Source organism: Hordeum vulgare, chromosome 3H (genome assembly GCF_904849725.1).
Source record: "Hordeum vulgare subsp. vulgare chromosome 3H, MorexV3_pseudomolecules_assembly, whole genome shotgun sequence".
NCBI lineage: Eukaryota > Viridiplantae > Streptophyta > Magnoliopsida > Poales > Poaceae > Hordeum > Hordeum vulgare.
The window spans coordinates 405,944,908-405,964,034 of NC_058520.1; the positions used below are offsets into that span (position 1 = coordinate 405,944,908).

At 46.6% G+C, this 19,127-nt stretch overlaps 1 protein-coding gene across 1 annotated transcript; it reads left to right on the forward strand.

The window, feature by feature from the left end:
- Positions 1-13,031: 13,031 nt before the first annotated feature.
- On the forward strand, positions 13,032-18,389 carry LOC123444003 (probable protein phosphatase 2C 8). The gene is made up of 3 exons (XM_045120598.1): positions 13,032-14,299; positions 17,413-17,518; positions 17,768-18,389. The coding sequence occupies exons 1-3, from the start codon at positions 13,544-13,546 to the stop codon at positions 18,100-18,102; spliced, it is 1,197 nt and encodes a 398-aa protein (XP_044976533.1). The 5' UTR covers positions 13,032-13,543; the 3' UTR covers positions 18,103-18,389.
- The last annotated feature ends 738 nt before the right edge of the window (positions 18,390-19,127 follow it).

Genomic DNA, 19,127 nt, shown 5'->3' on the forward strand with positions numbered 1-19,127 from the left:
CGGGACATACGAGATGTTCCAAGAGATGAAATTGGGATTTCATGCTTGTGCCCTTGTTGAGAGGTACAAGACCTCCGACAAGATTCTTTGCCTACAAAGTAAGGGAGAAAATCTCAATCGTTGAGCATGTGCTCAGATTGTCTGAGTACTACAATCACTTGAATCGAGTGGGAGTTGATCTTCCAGATGAGATAGTGATAGTTCTCCAGAGTCACTGCCACCAAGCTGCTAGAGCTTCGTGATGAACTATAAAATATCAGGGATAGATATGATGATCCCTGAGTTATTCGCAATGTTTGACACCGTGAAAGTAGAAATCAAAAGGAGCATCAATTGTTGATGGTTCGTAATACCACTAGTCTCAAGAAGGGCAAGGGCAAGAAGGGATACTTCATGAAACAGCAAACCAGTTGCTGCTCTAGTGAAGAGACCCAAGGTTGAACCCAAACCCGAGACTAAGTGCTTTTGTAATGAGGGGAACACTCACTGAAGAGGAACTACCCTAGATAACTGGTAGATGAGAAGGCTGGCAAAGTCGACAAAAGTATATTGGATATACATGATATTGATGTGTACTTTACTAGTACTCCTCGTAGCACGAGGGTATTAGATACCGTTCAGTTGCTAAGTGTTAGTAACTCGAAATAGAAGCTACAGAATAGACAGAGACTAGCTAAAGGCGAGGTGGCGATAAGTGTTGGAAGTGTTTCCAAGGTGGATGTGATCAAACGTCGCACGCTCCCTCTACCATCGGGATTAGAGTTAAACCTAAATATTGTTATTTGGTGTTTGCGTTGAGTATAGACATGATTGGATTATGTTTATTGCAACACGGTTATTCATTTAAAAGAATAATGGTTATTCTATTTGCTTGAATAATACCTTCAATGGTCTTGCACCTAAAATGAACGGTTTATTGAATCTCGATCGTAGTGATACACATGTTCATAATACTATTGCCAAAATATACAAAGTAGTAATGATAGTACCGCTTACTTGTGGCACTGCTGCTTGAGTCATATTGGTATAAAATGCATGAAGAAGCTCCATGCTGATGGATCTTTGTACTCATTCATTTTTGAAACGTTTAATACATGCAAACCATGCCTGATGGTATAAGCGCATGAAGAAACTCCATGAGGATGGATCGTTTGGACACACTTGATTCTTGAATCACCTGAGACATGCATATCATACCACATGGGCAAGATGACTGAAGACCTCGTTTTCCAGTGAGATGGAACGAGAAAGTAACTTGTTGGAAGTAATACATTTTGATGTGTGCAGTCCAATAAGTGTTGAGGCACGTAGTGGATATCATTATGTTCTTACTTCGCAGATGATTTGAGTAGATACTAGTGTATTTAATTGATGAAACACAATACTGAATTATTGAAAGGTTCAAGTAATTTGAGAGTGAAGTTGAAGATCATCGTGACAAGAGGATGATATGTCTACGATGTGATCGTGGAGGTAAACATATATATCCAAGTTACGAGTTTGGTAAACATTTAAGAAAATGTGAAAATTGTTTCACAACTCATGCCACCTGGAACACCATAGTCTAATGGTGTGTCTGTATGTCACAGTCGTGCCCTATTAGATATGGCGCATACTATGATATCTCTTATCAAATTATCACTATCGTTAATGGGTTAGGCATTAGAGGCAATCGCATTCACTTTAAAACAGGGCACTACTTAAATCCGTTGAGATTACAACGTATGAATTAAGGTTTAGAGAAACCTAAGCTGTCGTTTCTTAAAAGTTTGGGGTTGCGATGCTTATATAAAAGAGTTTTAGCCTGATAAGCTTGAACCCAAAGTGGATAAACGCGTCTTCATAGGACACCCAAAACAGTTGGGTATACCTCGTGTCTCAGATCCGAAAACAAATGTGTTTGTTTCTAGAAACGGGTCCTTTCTCAAGCAAAAGTTTCTCTCGAAAGAATTGAGTGGGAGTATGGTGGAGACTTGATGAGGTTATTGTTGGAAATATGCCCTAGAGGCAATAATAAATTAGTTATTATTATATTTCTTAGTTCATGATAATCGTTTATTATCCATGCTATAATTGTATTGATTGGAAACACAATACTTGTGTGGATACATAGACAAAACACTGTCCCTAGTAAGCCTCTAGTTGACTAGCTCGTTGATCAAAGATGGTCAAGGTTTCCTGGTCATAGGCAAGTGTTGTCACTTGATAACGGGATCACATCATTAGGAGAATCATGTGATGGACTAGACCCAAACTAATAGACGTAGCATGTTGATCGTGTCATTTTGTTGCTACTGTTTTCTGCGTGTCAAGTATTTGTTCCTATGACCATGAGATCATATAACTCACGGACACCGGAGGGATGCTTTGTGTGTATCAAACATCGCAACGTAACTGGGTGACTATAAAGATGCTCTACAGGTATCTCCGAAGGTGTTCGTTGAGTTAGTATGGATCGAGACTGGGATTTGTCACTCCGTGTGACGGAGAGGTATCTCGGGGCCCACTCGGTAATACAACATCACACACAAGCCTTGCAAGCAATGTGACTTAGTGTAAGTTACGGGATCTTGTATTACGGAACGAGTAAAGAGACTTGCCGGTAAACGAGATTGAAATAGGTATGCGGATACTGACGATCGAATCTCGGGCAAGTAACATACCGAAGGACAAAGGGAATGACATACGGGATTATATGAATCCTTGGCACTGAGGTTCAAACGATAAGATCTTCGTAGAATATGTAGGATCCAATATGGGCATCCAGGTCCCGCTATTGGATATTGACCGAGGAGTCTCTCGGGTCATGTCTACATAGTTCTCGAACCCGCAGGGTCTGCACACTTAAGGTTCGACGTTGTTTTATGCGTATTTGAGTTATATGGTTGGTTACCGAATGTTGTTCGGAGTCCCGGATGAGATCATGGACGTCACGAGGGTTTCCGGAATGGTCCGGAAACGAAGATTGATATATAGGATGACCTCATTTGGTTACCGGAAGGTTTTCGTGCATTACCGGAAAAGTTTCGGGCTCATCGGTAGTGTACCGGGAGTGCCGGGAGGGGTGCCGGGGACCATCGGGAGGGGTGTCACGCCCCAAGGGGTCTCATGGGCTATGGGAAGAGATAAACCAGCCCCTAGTGGGCTGGAATAAGTTCCCACTAAGGCCCATAAGGTTTGAGAAGGAAAAAACACAAGGTGGAAAGAGTTTCCAAGTGGGAAGGTGGAATCTTACTCCAAGTAGGATTGGAGTAGGACTCCTCCACCTCCAATTTCGGCCAAACCTTTAGGTTTTGAGGCTGCCTCCTCCCCTCCCTCCCACCTATATATACGGAGGTTTTAGGGCTGATTTGAGACGACTTTTCCACGGCAGCCCGACCACATACCTCCACAGTTTTTCCTCTAGATCGCGTTTCTGCGGAGCTCGGGTGGAGCCCTGCTGAGACAAGGTCATCACCAACCTCCGGAGCGCCGTCACGCTGCCGGAGAACTCTTCTACCTCTCCGTCTCTCTTGCTGGATCAAGAAGGCCGAGATCATCGTCGAGCTGTACGTGTGCTGAACGCGGAGGTGCCGTCCGTTCGGTACTAGATCGTGGGACTGATCGCGGGATTGTTCGCGGGGCGGATCGAGGGACGTGAGGACGTTCCACTACATCAACCGCGTTCACTAACGCTTCTGATGTACGATCTACAAGGGTACGTAGATCACTCATCCCCTCTCGTAGATGGACATCACCATGATAGGTCTTCGTGCGCGTAGGAAAATTTTTGTTTCCCATGCGACGTTCCCCAACAGTTATTGAACCATAACTTCAAGCATTGTGTGTAGCAGGGCTCAGGAAGTTGTTTGTGTGGCGCCTACACCAATTGAAGTGGATGCTCATGATACTGATCATGAAGCTTCGGATCAAGTCACTACCAAACCTCGTAGGTAGACAAGGACACGTACTACTCCAGAATGGTACGGTAACCTTGTCTTGAAGGTCATGTTGTTAGACAACAATGAACCTATGAGATGTGGAGAAGCGATGGTGGGCCCGGATTCCGACAAATGGCTCGAAGCCATGAAATCCGAGAGAGGATCCATGTATGAAAACAAAGTATATACTTTGGAAGAACTACTTGATGGTCGCAAGACTATTAAATACTGATGGATCTTTAAAAGGAAGACAGACGGTAATGGTGAAAAGTCACTGTTAAGAAAGCTCGACTTGTTGCGAAGATGTTTCCGACAAAGTTCAACGAATTGACTACGATGAGACTTTCTCACTTGTAGCAATGCTGAAAGTATGTCGGAATTATGTTAGTTGTTGATGCATCATTTATGAAATCTTGCAGATAGGATGTCAAAATATTGTTTCCTTGCCGGTTTCCTTGAGGAAAGGTTGTATGTGATACAAGCAGAAGATTTTGTCGATCCTAAAGAGTGCTAACAAGTATGCAAAGCTCCAGCGATCCTTCTATGGACTGGAGCAAGCATCTCAGAGTTGGAATATGCACTTTGATGAGATGATCAAAGTTTTTGGTTTTATACAAAGTTTATGAGAAACTTGTATTTCCAAAGAAGTGAGTGGGAGCACTATAGAATTTCTAATGAATATATGTGGTTGACATATTGTTGATCGGAAATAATGTATAATTTCTGCAAAGCATAAAGGGTTGTTTGAAAGGAGTTTTTCAAAGGAAGACCTGGATAAGCTACTTGAACATTGAACATCAAGATCTATGGAGATAGATCAAAGTGCTTAATGAAACTTTCAACAAAATGCATGCCTTGACAAGTTTTTGAAAGTGTTCAAAATAGATCAGCAAAAGAATGAGTTCATGGCTGTGTTGTAAGGTGTGAATTTTAAGAAATCTCAAAAGCCCGACCACAGCAGAAGAAAGAGAAAGGATGAATGTCGTCCCCTATGCATCAGCCGTAGGCTCTATAAGTATGCTATGTTGTGTACCGCACCTAAAGTGTGCCTTGCCATGAGTCAGTCAAGGGGTACAAGAATGATACAGGAATGGATCATTGGACAACGGTCAAAGTTATCCTTAGTAACTAATGGACTAAGGAATTTTTCTTGATTATGGAGGTGATTAAAGAGTTCGTCGTAAAGGAGTTACGTCAATGCAAGCTTTGTCACTAGTCTGGATGACTCTAGTAGTAAACCGGATTCGTATAGTGGAGCAGTCATTTGGAATAGTTCCAAATGGTGCATGGTAGCAGTATCTATATGAAGACATAGAGATTTGTAAAGCACACATGGATGTGAAAGGTTCAGACCCGTTGACTAATAAACCTCTCTCACAAGCAAGACATGATAGAACCCCAGAACTGTATGGGTGTTGGATTCATTGCAATCACATAGTGATGTGAACTAGATTATTGACTCTAGTGCAAGTGGGAGACTGTTGGAAATATGCCCTAGAGGTAATAATAAAGTGGTTATTATTACATTTCCAGTTCATGATAATTGTCTATTATTCATGCTATAAGTGTATTAACCGGAAACCGTAATACATGTGTGAATACATAGATCACAATGTGTCCCTAGTGAGCCTCTAGCTGGCTAGCTCGTTGATCAATAGATGATCATGGTTTCCTGATCATGGACATTGGATGTCATTGATAACGGGATCACATCATTGGGAGAATGATGTGATGGACAAGACCCAATCCCAAGCATAGCACTAGATCGTGTTGTTCGTATGCTAAAGCTTTTCTAATGTCAAGTATCTTTTCCTTAGACCGTGAGATTGTGCAACTCCCGGATACCATAGGAGTGCTTTGGGTGTATCAAAGGTCACAACGTAACTGGGTGACTATAAAGGTGCACTACGGGTATCTCCGAAAGTGTCTGTTGGGTTGGTACGAATCGAGACCGGGATTTGTCACTCCGTGCGAATGGAGAGGTATCTCTAGGCCCACTCGGTAATCCATCATCATATTGAGCTCAGTGTGACTAAGGGGTTAGCCACGGGATGATGTGTTACGGAACGAGAAAAGAGACTTGCCGGTAACGAGATTGAACAAGATATAGGGATACCGACGACCGAATCTCGGACAAGTATCATACCGATAGACAAAGGGAATTGCATACGGGATTTGATTCAATCCTTGATATCGTGGTTCATCCGATGAGATCATCGTGGAACATATGGGAACCAAAATGGATATCCAGATCCCGCTGTTGGTTATCGGCCGGAGAGATGTCTCGGTCATGTCTGCATGTCTCCCGAACACGTAGGGTCTACACACTTAAGGTTCGATGACGCCAGGGTTATAGGGAAATAGTGTACATGGTTACCGAAGGTTGTTCGGAGCTCCGGGTGAGATCACGGACGTCACGAGGAGCTCCAAAATGGTCCGGAGGTAAAGATTGATATATAGGATGAGGGGTTTTGGACACCGAAAATGTTTCAGGCGTCACCGGTAACGTACCGGGACCACCAGAAGAGTTCCGGGGGTCCGCTGGGAGGGGCCACCAGCCCCAAAGGCTAGCATGGGCCAAAAGGTGGAAGGGAACCAGCCCAGAGTGGGCTGATGCGCCTCCCACCTAGGCCCAAGGTGCAGCAATAGAGGGAAGGGGGAAACCCTAGCGCAGATGGGGTGCGGCACCCCCTCTCCTTTGCCTGGCCGCCACCTCCTACGCCAGATGGGGCTACCGCACCCCTTGGGGGTGGGAACCCTAAGGAGGCACCCCCTTCCCTCTCCCCCTATATATAGTGGAGGTTTTGGCCTTTGGAGAGACAGAAATCTCTCCCTCTCTCTCAGGCAGCCCAGTCCATCTTCCTCCTCTTCCGCGCAGCTTGGAGAAGCTCCGCCGGAATACCTTGTAGCTCCACCGCCACCGTGTTGTCGCACTGCCGGAGCTCTCCCCCAACCTCTCCCTACTCCTTGCTGGATCAAGGCGTGGGAGACGTCACCGGGCTGTACGTGTGTTGAACGCGGAGGTGCCGTGATTTGGCACATAGATTGGAACCGACCGCGATCTGAATCGCTGTGAGTACGACTCCATCGACCGCGTTCAAGTAACGCTTCCGCTTAGCAATCTTCAAAGGTATGAAGATGCTCTACCCCATTACTCGTTGCTGGTTTCTCCATAGATAGATCCTTGTATGGCGTAGGAATTTTTTTGAATTTACTATGATCCCCAACAAATAGAACCGTTTTCTCGGTGAAGACAATGATTTGGTCTACCAGTTCCAACTATTGTGACAGTTGTACGTCTTGTTTTGAGCGGCTTGGTACTTAAACCAAAGGACACACGGTCCAAGAACATACAGTCGTTACCGTATTCTCCTTGATCTAGAATCACACAGACTGCCCAATCACTCGTGGTAAGTATTGAAGGTAGACTTCCAAACCTTCAGAAACTTGGTCATCCGGCGATCCACAAATTCCTCTTGGATGCTTTAGACCATGATGCCTAACTGTCTGGAAGATATACAACCTTCAAAGGTAAGAAGAGTCGTCTCCACATAGGACAATCTCTTTAGTGATGCTCAATCACTTTTGGCTTTTGGTGTTTGGGTTTTGGGTTTTTCTCACGTAAGCACTTGAACAACCAATTCATCATAATACCCCACCCCCTTTTAATAGTATTGGCTTTCCTATGGACTCAAAGTGATTTCTCACAAATGTAAAATGTAGAGTCTTCTTGCTTGAAGCTTGAGCCAGTTCTATTCCTTTCCTTGCATCAAGGGGCTTCTCCTCACAATCCTATAGCCAAGGCATCTTTGAACTTTTCTGAAATATACTTGGATAAGATCATTAGTCCAATGATGCATATGTTGTTATCAATTATCAAAACCACCTTAGGAAGCAATTGTGCTTTCAGCACCCCTCCGTTGGTTCTTCACTCCGGTAGTTTTTTATTTTATCGAGAAAAAATCATTAAAAAAATTCGGGTGATTCCGAAAACTTTCATTTTGTGCACAAAAAACAACACCACGCTAGTTCTGCTGAAAACAACATCACTACGGGTTAGTTCTAAAAATATTATATAAAGTGCATCAAAACCATATAAAAATATTGTAAACATAAGCAAATATGGCATGAATACTTGATAAATTATCGATACATTGAAGACGTATCGGTGATAGTGGCGTCGGTCCCATGTAACAGAGCGAGCGCTTCGTCATGATCTCCATGTGATGGACGATTTTTCGTCTGTGAGAGCCGCCTCCAAGAGCAGACCTGGCCGCTGTTGTGGTTGCTCCTTCTCGTCGCCCGGACTCTGATGGCCCCGTTGAGCGGGGACGGCGGCGCCACGATCCATCGGACAACGAGCTCACACTGGTGTCTCGTGTCGACGCGGAGAACCATGACTTCGGTACCGCCGATGATGGGCTCGAAGAGGATGTAAAGGTTGGTGAGAAGGAAAGACTCGGTGAGGGTGGGGAAGGATGATGCTTGTTGTGGACAGCGCCGAAGCACGACTTAAATAGTCGCCACCAGACCAGGCGTTGGGGCGGTCAACCCGCTTCAATGCGGCTCAACTGTCGAAGTTGGTTTTTCGGAACGAGACGTCCGCATTGAAGCGGCTACTCCCGAAAGGTCGTATCCGTGTGCATGTCCGTTCTATCAAATTGCGACTTCAATGAGGATCGATGCATGCTGTGGACGGCATGAATGCGATGCGGCAAACAGCGAGGCATTTGGAATGAAAAACACGGAAAATGATGGGTGGGGAACTTTTTGATGAAGCAAGTCGGTTAGAAACGTATGAAGTACTGGTTTAGACACTCGTAATTTTTTTACTTTTGTTTTAGTTTGCGAAAGAAATTAGGCAGAGATAGCTCCACGGACTGATAAGATCGCGTAGAAGGATTAGGCGACCCGGATCCGAACGGATGCAGACGGTACTGTGAGAAAGGAAGCAATCTCCACGTGACTAAGAGCCTGTTTGGAACTGCTCTGCTCTAGAAAATTCAGCTCCGCTCTAGAAAACGTAAGCCAAACGAGGTAGCTCCACGATATACCGTTCCGTAAAAAAACTAGAATCTGGGGTCCGACTCCTTGTTTTTTGTGAAGCTCCCTAGGAGGTGCTCCATAAAATTATAGAAGCTGGAGTTGGAAGAAAATTACCCACCACTGCCACCAGTAAGTGGATACCCGTTCGTTTCTTACCTCTCATCCAATCAAATAGATCCTTTTCATCAAATTTTTCATCCGTGAAGCTGAAGCTAAGTGAGAGCCAAACATTCTTTTGAAATGGTTGCAACTCCTATATGAAACTGCTCTAAAGTGGATTTGATGAAGCGGGGCCGATTTTGATGGAGTGAAGCAGTTTCAAACAGGCCCTCGGCCCTAAGGCAGAGTGCCAACCTTAATCCGACTGCTGTAGTCATGCTTTGAGCCGCGGAATTCAAAAACCACGAGCCGTCCACACGCCGAGGTAAAGATAGGGAGCCACGCAGGGTTGGGACATGTACTGTCTGTGAAGGCACACGGTCACACGTGGCATGTAACGCAGCGACCCGTGCTGCACGACGGCCAATAGTTTGACGCCACTGACTGACTAAGAAAGAGAGACCAAAGCCGACGGCCGACGTCTCCACGTCGCGCACGGAGTACGTGTGTATGTGGGCTCCGCCGCACAGGAGGCGGTGGGGGCACGCAGGCTATGCGCTGCACCTGGACCCGGCATGCCCTCCCCCGCGCCCCGAAGCCGTCGACACGCGTCCACGCCCATCCCCCGAATATCGCAGGTTCACGCTCGATTTTGCTCCCGCTACCTGCCCCATCCCTCCCCGCCGTTCCCGCTCGCCAGTGCCAGCTGCACGTCGCTGTGATCCGTCGAAACGAGCCCGCTTTCCCGAACCAAGCGGACACTGCCGAGGTGGGTGGAGCGGCGCGCAGCGTAAACCCTTCGCCTGTTTCGGGCTAAACTCTCCGTCCAACTCTGGTGGCCAGGTGAGACCCGGATGCAACGCGTCTCGTGCTACTCCGGTGTACGGGCGCCATCACACACAACGAATCACGTAGCTTTTTGCCGCAACCGATCGATCCCGCTGCTAGTGCCAGCACGCACCTTCCGTATGCGCCCGTCGCAGTTCTCGTGATTCCCGCTGTGCGGTCGGACGGCGACGTCTCTAAACTACCTCCGTCCTAGGTGATTTATTCTCGGTCGTTGCGTGTATGATCGATTGCATTATTGTTTTCTTTCACCATAAGCTCATGCACAAGGAATGTAATTGATGGACGGCTTCAAGATAACACCTTTCTACTCTTTAAATGGTTTTGTCTTATATAATGTCTATATACACTATGGAGTCTATTTCGGCATGTAGAAAGATAAACGTGTGTGTGCCGATGAATTAACATAAGTTATTATAGTCATAATGGAAATAATTGTGAATTTGATTAATAAAATTATAATGCATATTGTTGTTGTTCTAGTATATTGGTCGTTTAGGGCCTTAGGGCATCTTCAAGGCCAACATGCATACCTTTAGCAACCGTTCGGATTTTAAAAGTTATTCAACGCGGTCCTGTAACGGTTTGCGGCACAGTTTGTATGTGATTTTCTTATAAACCGAAGACAAACGTGACAAGGTGTACGAGAGTTCGAACCGTTATTTTGCCCGATTCTGACCGTCCTGGTCCATCAAAACCCCCTCCTCCTTCCACGCACGTTTTTCATCTGGTGTGAGTTGTCCGTATTCATGTCGTTGTAGAGTGCGTTAAGGTGGTTCAGGACGGGCACGACCTCTCATTGCCTCCGCCATTAAAGCAGCCCGCCAGCCCAGAACGTCGTCCGCTGCACGCCCGGCTAAACACGCCTCCTCACCGCATTCAAACACTTTCACTAATCCCGCGTGGAAGCCGAGAAACCTATTCTAGTCACATGTCCATTCCTTAGCGGACCGACATTAAACACAACGCTGGCCGAGCTCCTCCGTCTGTCCTTTATTTAAACGAGGCCACACATCGACGAAGAATCACCCCTCCGCCACTCCCCCATCTCCTCTTCATCATTTTTTCCACTTTTTCGATGGTTTCCGGAGAGCAATTCTCTAGCATACAAGTCAGTTGTGTGGCCCGCCGAGCCCATCGGATACGAGCACGAGCGAGGCAGCTCGCGACTCCGCCTCCCTCGCCTAGCCCGGCGGAGCCAGTTGCCGTCCCAAGCTAGCACGTGGTTCAACAACTCACTGCTTCAGGCCAGCTCGATGAGGAGTGACGAGTTGCTTCACGCCAGCACGGGCGAGAGAACAACGGGGACCACCCCACCTGTGTCTACGACCGCGCCTTTTGTGCCCGCGACCGCCCCCTGCCCGTGGTCACGCCATGTAGGCAAAGGCAGAAGCCAGGTACGTGGAGAGCGACGAGCCAGTGGCCAGCGCCTCCGCGTACGCCGCCATCATCGAGGAAAAGTAGAACACGGGAGGTTGATGCCGCTTTGATCCCATGAAGGCCACAGCCGGAGCGATGCTGATGTACACAATCAGGGTCTTGCGTGATTCTTCTCTTGTGAAGACCTTTGTCGATCCCGCATGAATTGCACAGAGGCGGAGGTGCTCGCTTCCCCTCCCGCTAAAGGCTGCCCCGTTTTTTTGCTCCAACGGGGGGTGGGGAAGTGAGGCGTCCTTTACGCTGAAGCATATGCCTCCGGGCTCCTGACAGTCCAGTGAGCGGGCTACCGGACATGTGGAAGACAAAAGAAATCTGCCGTGGCCGACCGTAGACTAGTATAGGGATCGTGAAAGTGGAGATCGCACATATTTTTACTTCTTTAGTTAAAAATGTTAAAAATGTAACGAAATTCGTCGTCTTTGTATGAAATTCGCGTGCATTTGCATGAATTTTGTCTGGTTGGTTTGAGCTGTTGTCAAAATATATGCGACCATGGTTGAATGGCGTCATCCCGTATTTGTGTTCTCGGAATAGTCCTTATCTATCCGCGGACGGATGCGGGAAGAAATTTACGAGTTGCCGTTGCCCTCAAGACGATGATTTTTTAACTACCTACGGTAATAAGGTTTGGGTAGCTCCTTTTAAGGAAGGGCGATGATCGAACGCACATCTTCGATTCCCTTTTTTGTTCATAGTCCCATGTTAGATGGTGTGGATGTAATTTTTGCGAAAAAAGTGATTTTAACTTATCACTAATGCCACATACTTCGTGTGTGCGAGTTTATAAATGGCTACTAGTACTAGAATGTTTGATACCCATTGCAAATTTATTACTAGTGCTATTATTAGTTTCTAAGTTCGATTTTATCAATCCATCTTGTATTTTGCACAAAATTTAACCATGGGTTGGCTAGCAATATTAAAATTATTATTGTATTTGTTTTTGAATTTTTTACTACACATAATTTACATTTTAATAACCAAGCTTATGATAAAAATTGACTCAAATACCAGGGGACTAATAGAACCGAGCAAAGGGATTACCAAATTTAAAGACAATGCATTACAAACCGTATGAAAGGAGTACCAATTTTGAAGACAATGCGTTGCGAATGCCCATCGAAAGTTACCGAGGTCTTCTTTGATTCGTGGGATTTCCAAAACACGGTAATAGAAAAAAAATACATAGACAGGGGTGTCATGCCATAGTCGTATACATGATTGCACTAATGTTTGATTGAGCACATAAAAAGCCATATAAATCTTGACATAAGATTGAATTGGATGAAAATGTATCTAGAATATAGTTCAAATGGATCTTGGATTACATTTCTACGAGTCCAGCATGGTGTGTAGGAATTTTTTTTTCTAACAATCAGAATTTTCAAAAATTCCATTGCAAATTATCATTTGAATCAAAGAGACCTTCAGTGAGCAATGACAACCTGGCTTTGGTTACCGCTTGAGAAATTTGCTTACGCGACGTTAATCGCAGATTTTATTGCCCCACCAGAAATCACCTTACCAAGCAAAATATCCCAAAAATGTGAATTCAACTGAAAACTGAAATTTTGATGAATTTTATCCAAATTTAAAATTCATTGGAAAATTTCGTTCACTCCACGGGAACCGAAAATCTCAATGCCCCACGGGAACTGAAAACTGAACCTTGGTGACAGCTCGTGTGCATCTACCAATTCTGCCCTATCAGTCAAAATTGCACTACATGCCCCACAGGCGTCTTTCCTCTTCCCTCCACGTAACCCCTCGTCCTTTCTATTCAGGTCCCACGCGTTACCTAAAAGGGCCAAGAGTTAGATCGTTCCCTGCACCCTCTCCACAACCACCGCGAGCGACTAGAATGCCTGGCCCCGCCGTCAGAAGCCTATGCCTCTCTCCACGGTCCACATGAGCCGCGCGCACCACGCCCTTCCGCGTGCCCCGAGACTCGGAGCCGCTCATCGCGCTCGCCACGCGCCGGCCGCCGGCTCATCCCCGCCGTCCACGTCCAGGCCCGCGAGATCCACGTCCGGATACGGCTCCCGCCCTCGCTGTCACGTATCCAGTCCATCTACGGGCAATCGGACGGCCACGGAGCGTTGTCTAACCTCTTTCCCCCCGTGGCCGCGCGTATTAGAGGCGGCTCGCCGTCCCTGGCCCCCAGTTTCTTTTTGTTCTCTCCGGCGAGGGAAATGAGCAGCGAGACGAGCAAGCGAGATCATGCACGGGAGCTCCTCGCCGCCGACAGGAAGTTGATGACCGTGGCCCGCACAGCGCGACGACGCCGGCTCGAGGTCCGGCGGCTGGGACGTACTGCGTCTGCGGCTGCAGAGGACGAGGGCGCGAAGCGGGTGCGGCCGGCGCCGGACAGCTCCTCGGACTCGTCTGACTCCGCGAAGGTGGCGCCGGAGCCCCCCTTGGCGGCGTCTAGGTGCTCGGCGTGCGTGTCGCACGGGGCGGTGTCCGTGATCGGGCGCCGGCGGGAGATGGAGGACGCGGTGGCCGTCGCCGCGCCGTTCCTGGCCGATACGGCGGCGGTGGAGGGGAGCGGCGACGTGGAGCACGGGGCAGGGGAAGAGGGCTTCTTCGCTGTGTACGACGGGCACGGCGGGTCCCGCGTGGCGGAGGCGTGCCGGTCGCGGATGCACCTGGTGCTCGCAGAGGAGGTGCGGCTTCGTCGTCCGCGGCCTGAGGGCGGAGGGCAGGGTCGGGCCGTGGACAACGAGGCAGACGGCGCGCGGTGGAAGGAGGCCATGACGGCCTGCTTCGCCCGGGTGGACGGCGAGGTCGGCGTCGACGACGGGACCGACACCGGCGAGCAGACGGTGGGCTCCACCGCCGTAGTGGCCGTGGTGGGCCCGCGCCGCATCGTCGTCGCGAACTGCGGCGACTCCCGCGCCGTGCTCTCCCGCGGCGGCGTCCCCGTGCCGCTCTCCTCCGACCACAAGGTACACGACGCCACCACGCAACGCAACGCACCCGTCCGTCCAAACTAACATGGTCAGGTTAATCGCCGGCTCACGCCGTTTTTTCCGCGAGATCTGCTTCCGTTCCGGCCTCGGGTTACAGGTGTCGCGCGCGCCGCGCCAGCCCCTGCTTTGCGCGCGGGCGTGTCGACTACTGGGACGTTTCGTGTGTTCCATGGGCGATGATGGGTTGGAGTCCAAATTAGAAGGTGGTTTATTAGTCTGCTCGTGGCGGTCGTGGAGTTGGGTCGGGGCGGGCCGTGTGGTTGTACTGCGTCACCCCCTATTGAGTTCGCCGGAACTCTCAGACCCCAGGTCTTTTTCTTTTCCAGAAAACTTCCGATCTACTCATCAACTTTTAAGAAAATTTCTCATCTATTCATCAACTATCAAGGTAAGTATAAAGAATATCAAAAGTAAAAATTACATTCAGGTCTGTGGACCTCCTAGCAACAACTATAATCACTAGAAAACTGAAAGGCGTACGTTTATGGGTTTCTCCCTTGGGCTAATATAAGGCACTTTCTCTGCCTCGTTGCAAAATGTGCATTGATAGAACAGAGTTTAGTTGGCGCAAAGTCGGTTTGGCGGCTGTTCTTTTGATGCTGTGCCATACGTCCGTATGGTTCAGTTGGGAGTATACACAGCAACAAATGCGTGAGAGAACTGTGCGGTAAGTAACTCCTGAATGGAAATTAAATTATACTCCCTCCGTCCCAAAATAAGTGTCTTAACTTTATACTAGCTTTAGTACAAAGTTGTATTAAGCTTCGGACACTTATTTTGGAACGGAGCAAGTAATGGTTTAGGTCGTTAGCTCTACTTTAGAAAAGTACATACTTAATTAAAAAGAAAATTGTGTGAGAGAGAGGGGCTCGGTCTGATGGCTTCCTCTGTTCAGTGTCTAGCTATCTTCAGATGATGTCTTGCTTCTGCAGTAGGACGGTAGCTCATACTATCAATTAGCAAAACCGGGAAGGAGGGAGCTAGCTTAGCACTGTATTTCTGGCAATATTTCCACTCAATGGTAGAACATGGCTGAAACAACATGCTGCTAAGGGCATCTTCAATGGTTGTATGATCATCGTTGGTAAAATTGCCACATAGATGATTTTGATGACATGACGCATAATAAAAGAAGAGAGAGAATGAAATCGTATGAACTTGAAGCAACGGTTCACGCACAAGCTCCGAGGCAAGCATGATTATTTCTTCCATGTTTAGTGGACCCGCTTAGTTATTTTACATACGATTAACATACACTTCATTGAAGAGCTTGTATGATGTGCTGTTGGTTGTTGATGTGGATACTTATACCAACGATTGAACATACGGACTGTTGAAGATGCTCTAAGAGGGTGCTTGGATACGTTTTAGTCCCACTAAAACTTGCTAGCCTCACACATGCTTGGATCCAAATACTAAAGACACTAAAATCAAGTTAATGAGCATTTATTATCCTTCAAACCCTCCAATCCAGAACTCGTCTGTGTTAAAGGAGAGGAGTTAAATGAGGAGAGAGAGGACTAATCCACATTTTAGTAGGGGTACCCTGACTAAATTTTTTTAGTCTCAAGACTAGTTTTAGCCCTCTTTAGTCACGGGTGCTTTGAACTTTAGCATCTTAAAGAGACTATTTTTAGTCAGACTAAAATAAGTCCCTTGGATCGAAGCACCCTCTAACTTCTCACTTGCAAGTCAAAGTTCATATATTTGTCAAGCCCATTTACCAGTCGTGTGCTTAGCACTTCCGTAGGGTCTACGTAGTTAGGACCGAGTTGGACTCCGTGGGCACACCTAGGGTTCTATGTGTCTATACCAGTGTCAGATCTCATCCACTTGTTCCGACACATACTAGGTGCTAAAGATTAGTGCTCAAGTCTAATGGTCTTTACTTTTGTTTTTTTTTGGTGCAATAGCATTCTCTGCAAGAGCTGTGTACATGGCTCATTAGGTTAAACATCTCGGAAGGGTGGGATACAATGTGCGCTTGGCTTATTATATGCTACTTATCTCTACTTATCTTTCCTTTTTTCACCATACCCAAATCAAATCAAATCTTACCAAAACCTCAACTAAATCAAAACTTCCCTTGTCTTCCCCTCCCCATACTCAAATCAAATCAAATATTACCAAAATTTAGAATATGGTGGGTGTAAGATTTATGTCGGGCACGATAGGTGTTGAATCAGTAGAATATGTATGCCCCTGTTGCAACGCATAACAGTTAGTTAGTCCATACAGTAATGGAGAGCGAAATGCTCACTGAAGTTGAGGTGGGTCTCTTGGCAAGTGACGTACAATGGACACTGTTAAGTTTGAGAAAATAACTTGCTTTAGATGTGGGTCTGTCAAGTCATGTCAAGTATGCTGGTCGATTATGAAAGTGTTGCCAGACTGCTGCTTTAAGCATTGCCATTAGTCAGCTACGTGTTTTCGTAGTCATTGTGGGGACCAACACGATGCGAAATGGTTTTACTGTAATGATACAGGATGCAGAGATTGTGCACAATTTTGCATCTGTTCATAAATGAAAATACTTGATTGAAGGTGATGCTTCAAAACAATAGGAATATTTTTTCCTAAGCAGAGCTTGTGAAGCCTCATCTTGCTCAGCAAAAAACACACATTTGTAGCCATGTTGATCAAATATGCAATGCCACTCAGCTTAAGGTCTTGTTCGGTACTCTCGCAATAATGCTTGAAGAGTGGAAGTCTCCTGTCGCACTTGATATGGCTTGATATATCCGCAACTAGAACATCTTGTTTTCAAAACCTCAGGTGCAGATAGTTGATGTGTCATTCTGACTTTAGTTATCCGCCTCACTTTCGTCCAACGTGCTCTTTCGGTGGTAGCAACTTCATACAAAGGCATCATTGCTCATCATATCCATCATGTTGAACTGCAAGTTTTGCAGGCTGGTGGTTCTGTATGTTAGTCATGTCTACTGCTTGTCCATGCAAGACATTAGGGAATTTCTCTTTGTTGGGATAACTTTCCTTTTGAACAATTTCGCTGCTTCTGCAATTCCAGTTTTGTAGGACATTAGTGTGTGGGAACGTTGATGTCTTTCTCTTGTTTTGACGGTACACAGCCAGACCGACCTGACGAGATGGAAAGAGTAGAAGCAGCTGGTGGCAAGGTCATTAACTGGAATGGATACCGTATCCTGGGAGTGCTCGCAACTTCTAGGTCAATAGGTACGATGCTGTATTGTCTGAATCTGCATATTTCTTGTTGGCACTTGGCAGACATATATCACAAGTTAAATATTTCTAGCTGAGATTAACAGTGCTATAGTTGTTTCTAAAATATTAACATTTGGTAGTAGCTTGGGTAAGAAAACTGACAGTAGCCTAGTTACATACAACCTGACGAGGGTTATGCATAATAGATATACATCTCACAAATTATGCACCGTTCTGAATTCCTTATGGTTGCCATCTCAGGAGACTATTACCTGAAACCATATGTGATAGCGGAACCAGAAGTTACCGTCATGGACCGGACAGACAAAGATGAGTTCCTCATACTAGCAAGCGACGGCCTGTGGGATGTCGTGTCCAATGACGTCGCCTGCAAGATCGCGAGAAATTGCCTAAGTGGGCGTGCGGCCTCCAAGTACCCCGAGTCTGTCTCCGGGAGCACGGCGGCCGACGCCGCAGCACTGCTGGTGGAGCTCGCCATGGCACGCGGCAGCAAGGACAACATCAGCGTCGTTGTCGTCGAGTTGCGGCGACTGAAGAGTAGGGCAGCGGCGGTGATCAAAGACAACCGCAGCTAGTACTAGCACTAGTGGTAATGTAGGAGTGGCTGGCTGGATGGGGATGTCACATTATTCGAGCAGGGCGACAAGGAGAGAAGAGAGAAAGAATTTGCGGCTGAATTCGCTGGGATGGTTGTAGTTTTAGAGGGCCCAGGGACGATGTGACCACTGTTGAGTTGAGTGTGCTGTTTGTCGCCGTTGTATTGCGTTGCGTTGGTTCTTTGGTTCTTCTATATGCTGATGACTGACGTTCGGGGCGAAACGGCAAGAAAGATAAGCTGCTTTCGTCAGTTCTGATTTGATCATTGGTTTTTCCATGCGGTTGGAATCCGAGTAACGTCTAGTAGGTGGTCGATGGCTTACTTTTGCCATGAACTTGGGTGATCCAGTAGTTTCTGAGATGACTGCACTTGGATCTTCATGCGGAGCGGTTCATGATTGGCAGAGTGGCAGAACCAGTGTGTTAGCACTATCGGTCGATTCACGACTCAGTTTGGTTCTCTGGTACGTAGTCTGGTTCGATGCAATTTGGTGGCTACAGAATCAGGAGAAGATGGAGAGGAATTGGGGAAGAAGAACCCCAACGTTTGCCTCGCCCTTCGACGCCTGATCAAATTGCCTTTTCTTTAGTTTTTTATTCTTGTTTTCCAGGATCATCAGGAGACCTCCTATTCTGGCCTGTTCGGAAATGAAAAGGTATATATTTTTCTTCCGCGAGAGGTACGGTTGAAAAAAACGTGTTTTTCTCCTTCCATTAAAGCACGACTTTGCTTTCGTAAGAGACATGTATTTGCTTTCGCCATGTCGGTTGAAAAAAAAAGTATTTTTTCTTCTACGAGGCATGGATTTGATTCCTTGAAAACGGAAGATTTTTTTTTCTTTGGTTAGAGGCATTGTTTTGTTTTTGTAAGAAGAAGTATATATTTGCTTTTGTGAGAAGCATGACCGGGCCTCTCAAAAACAAAAAGGTATGTTTTCTTCTTTTCTTCGAGAGGAAATGTTATGCGTTCATCAGAAGGCAAAGATTTGCTTCTACGAGAGCT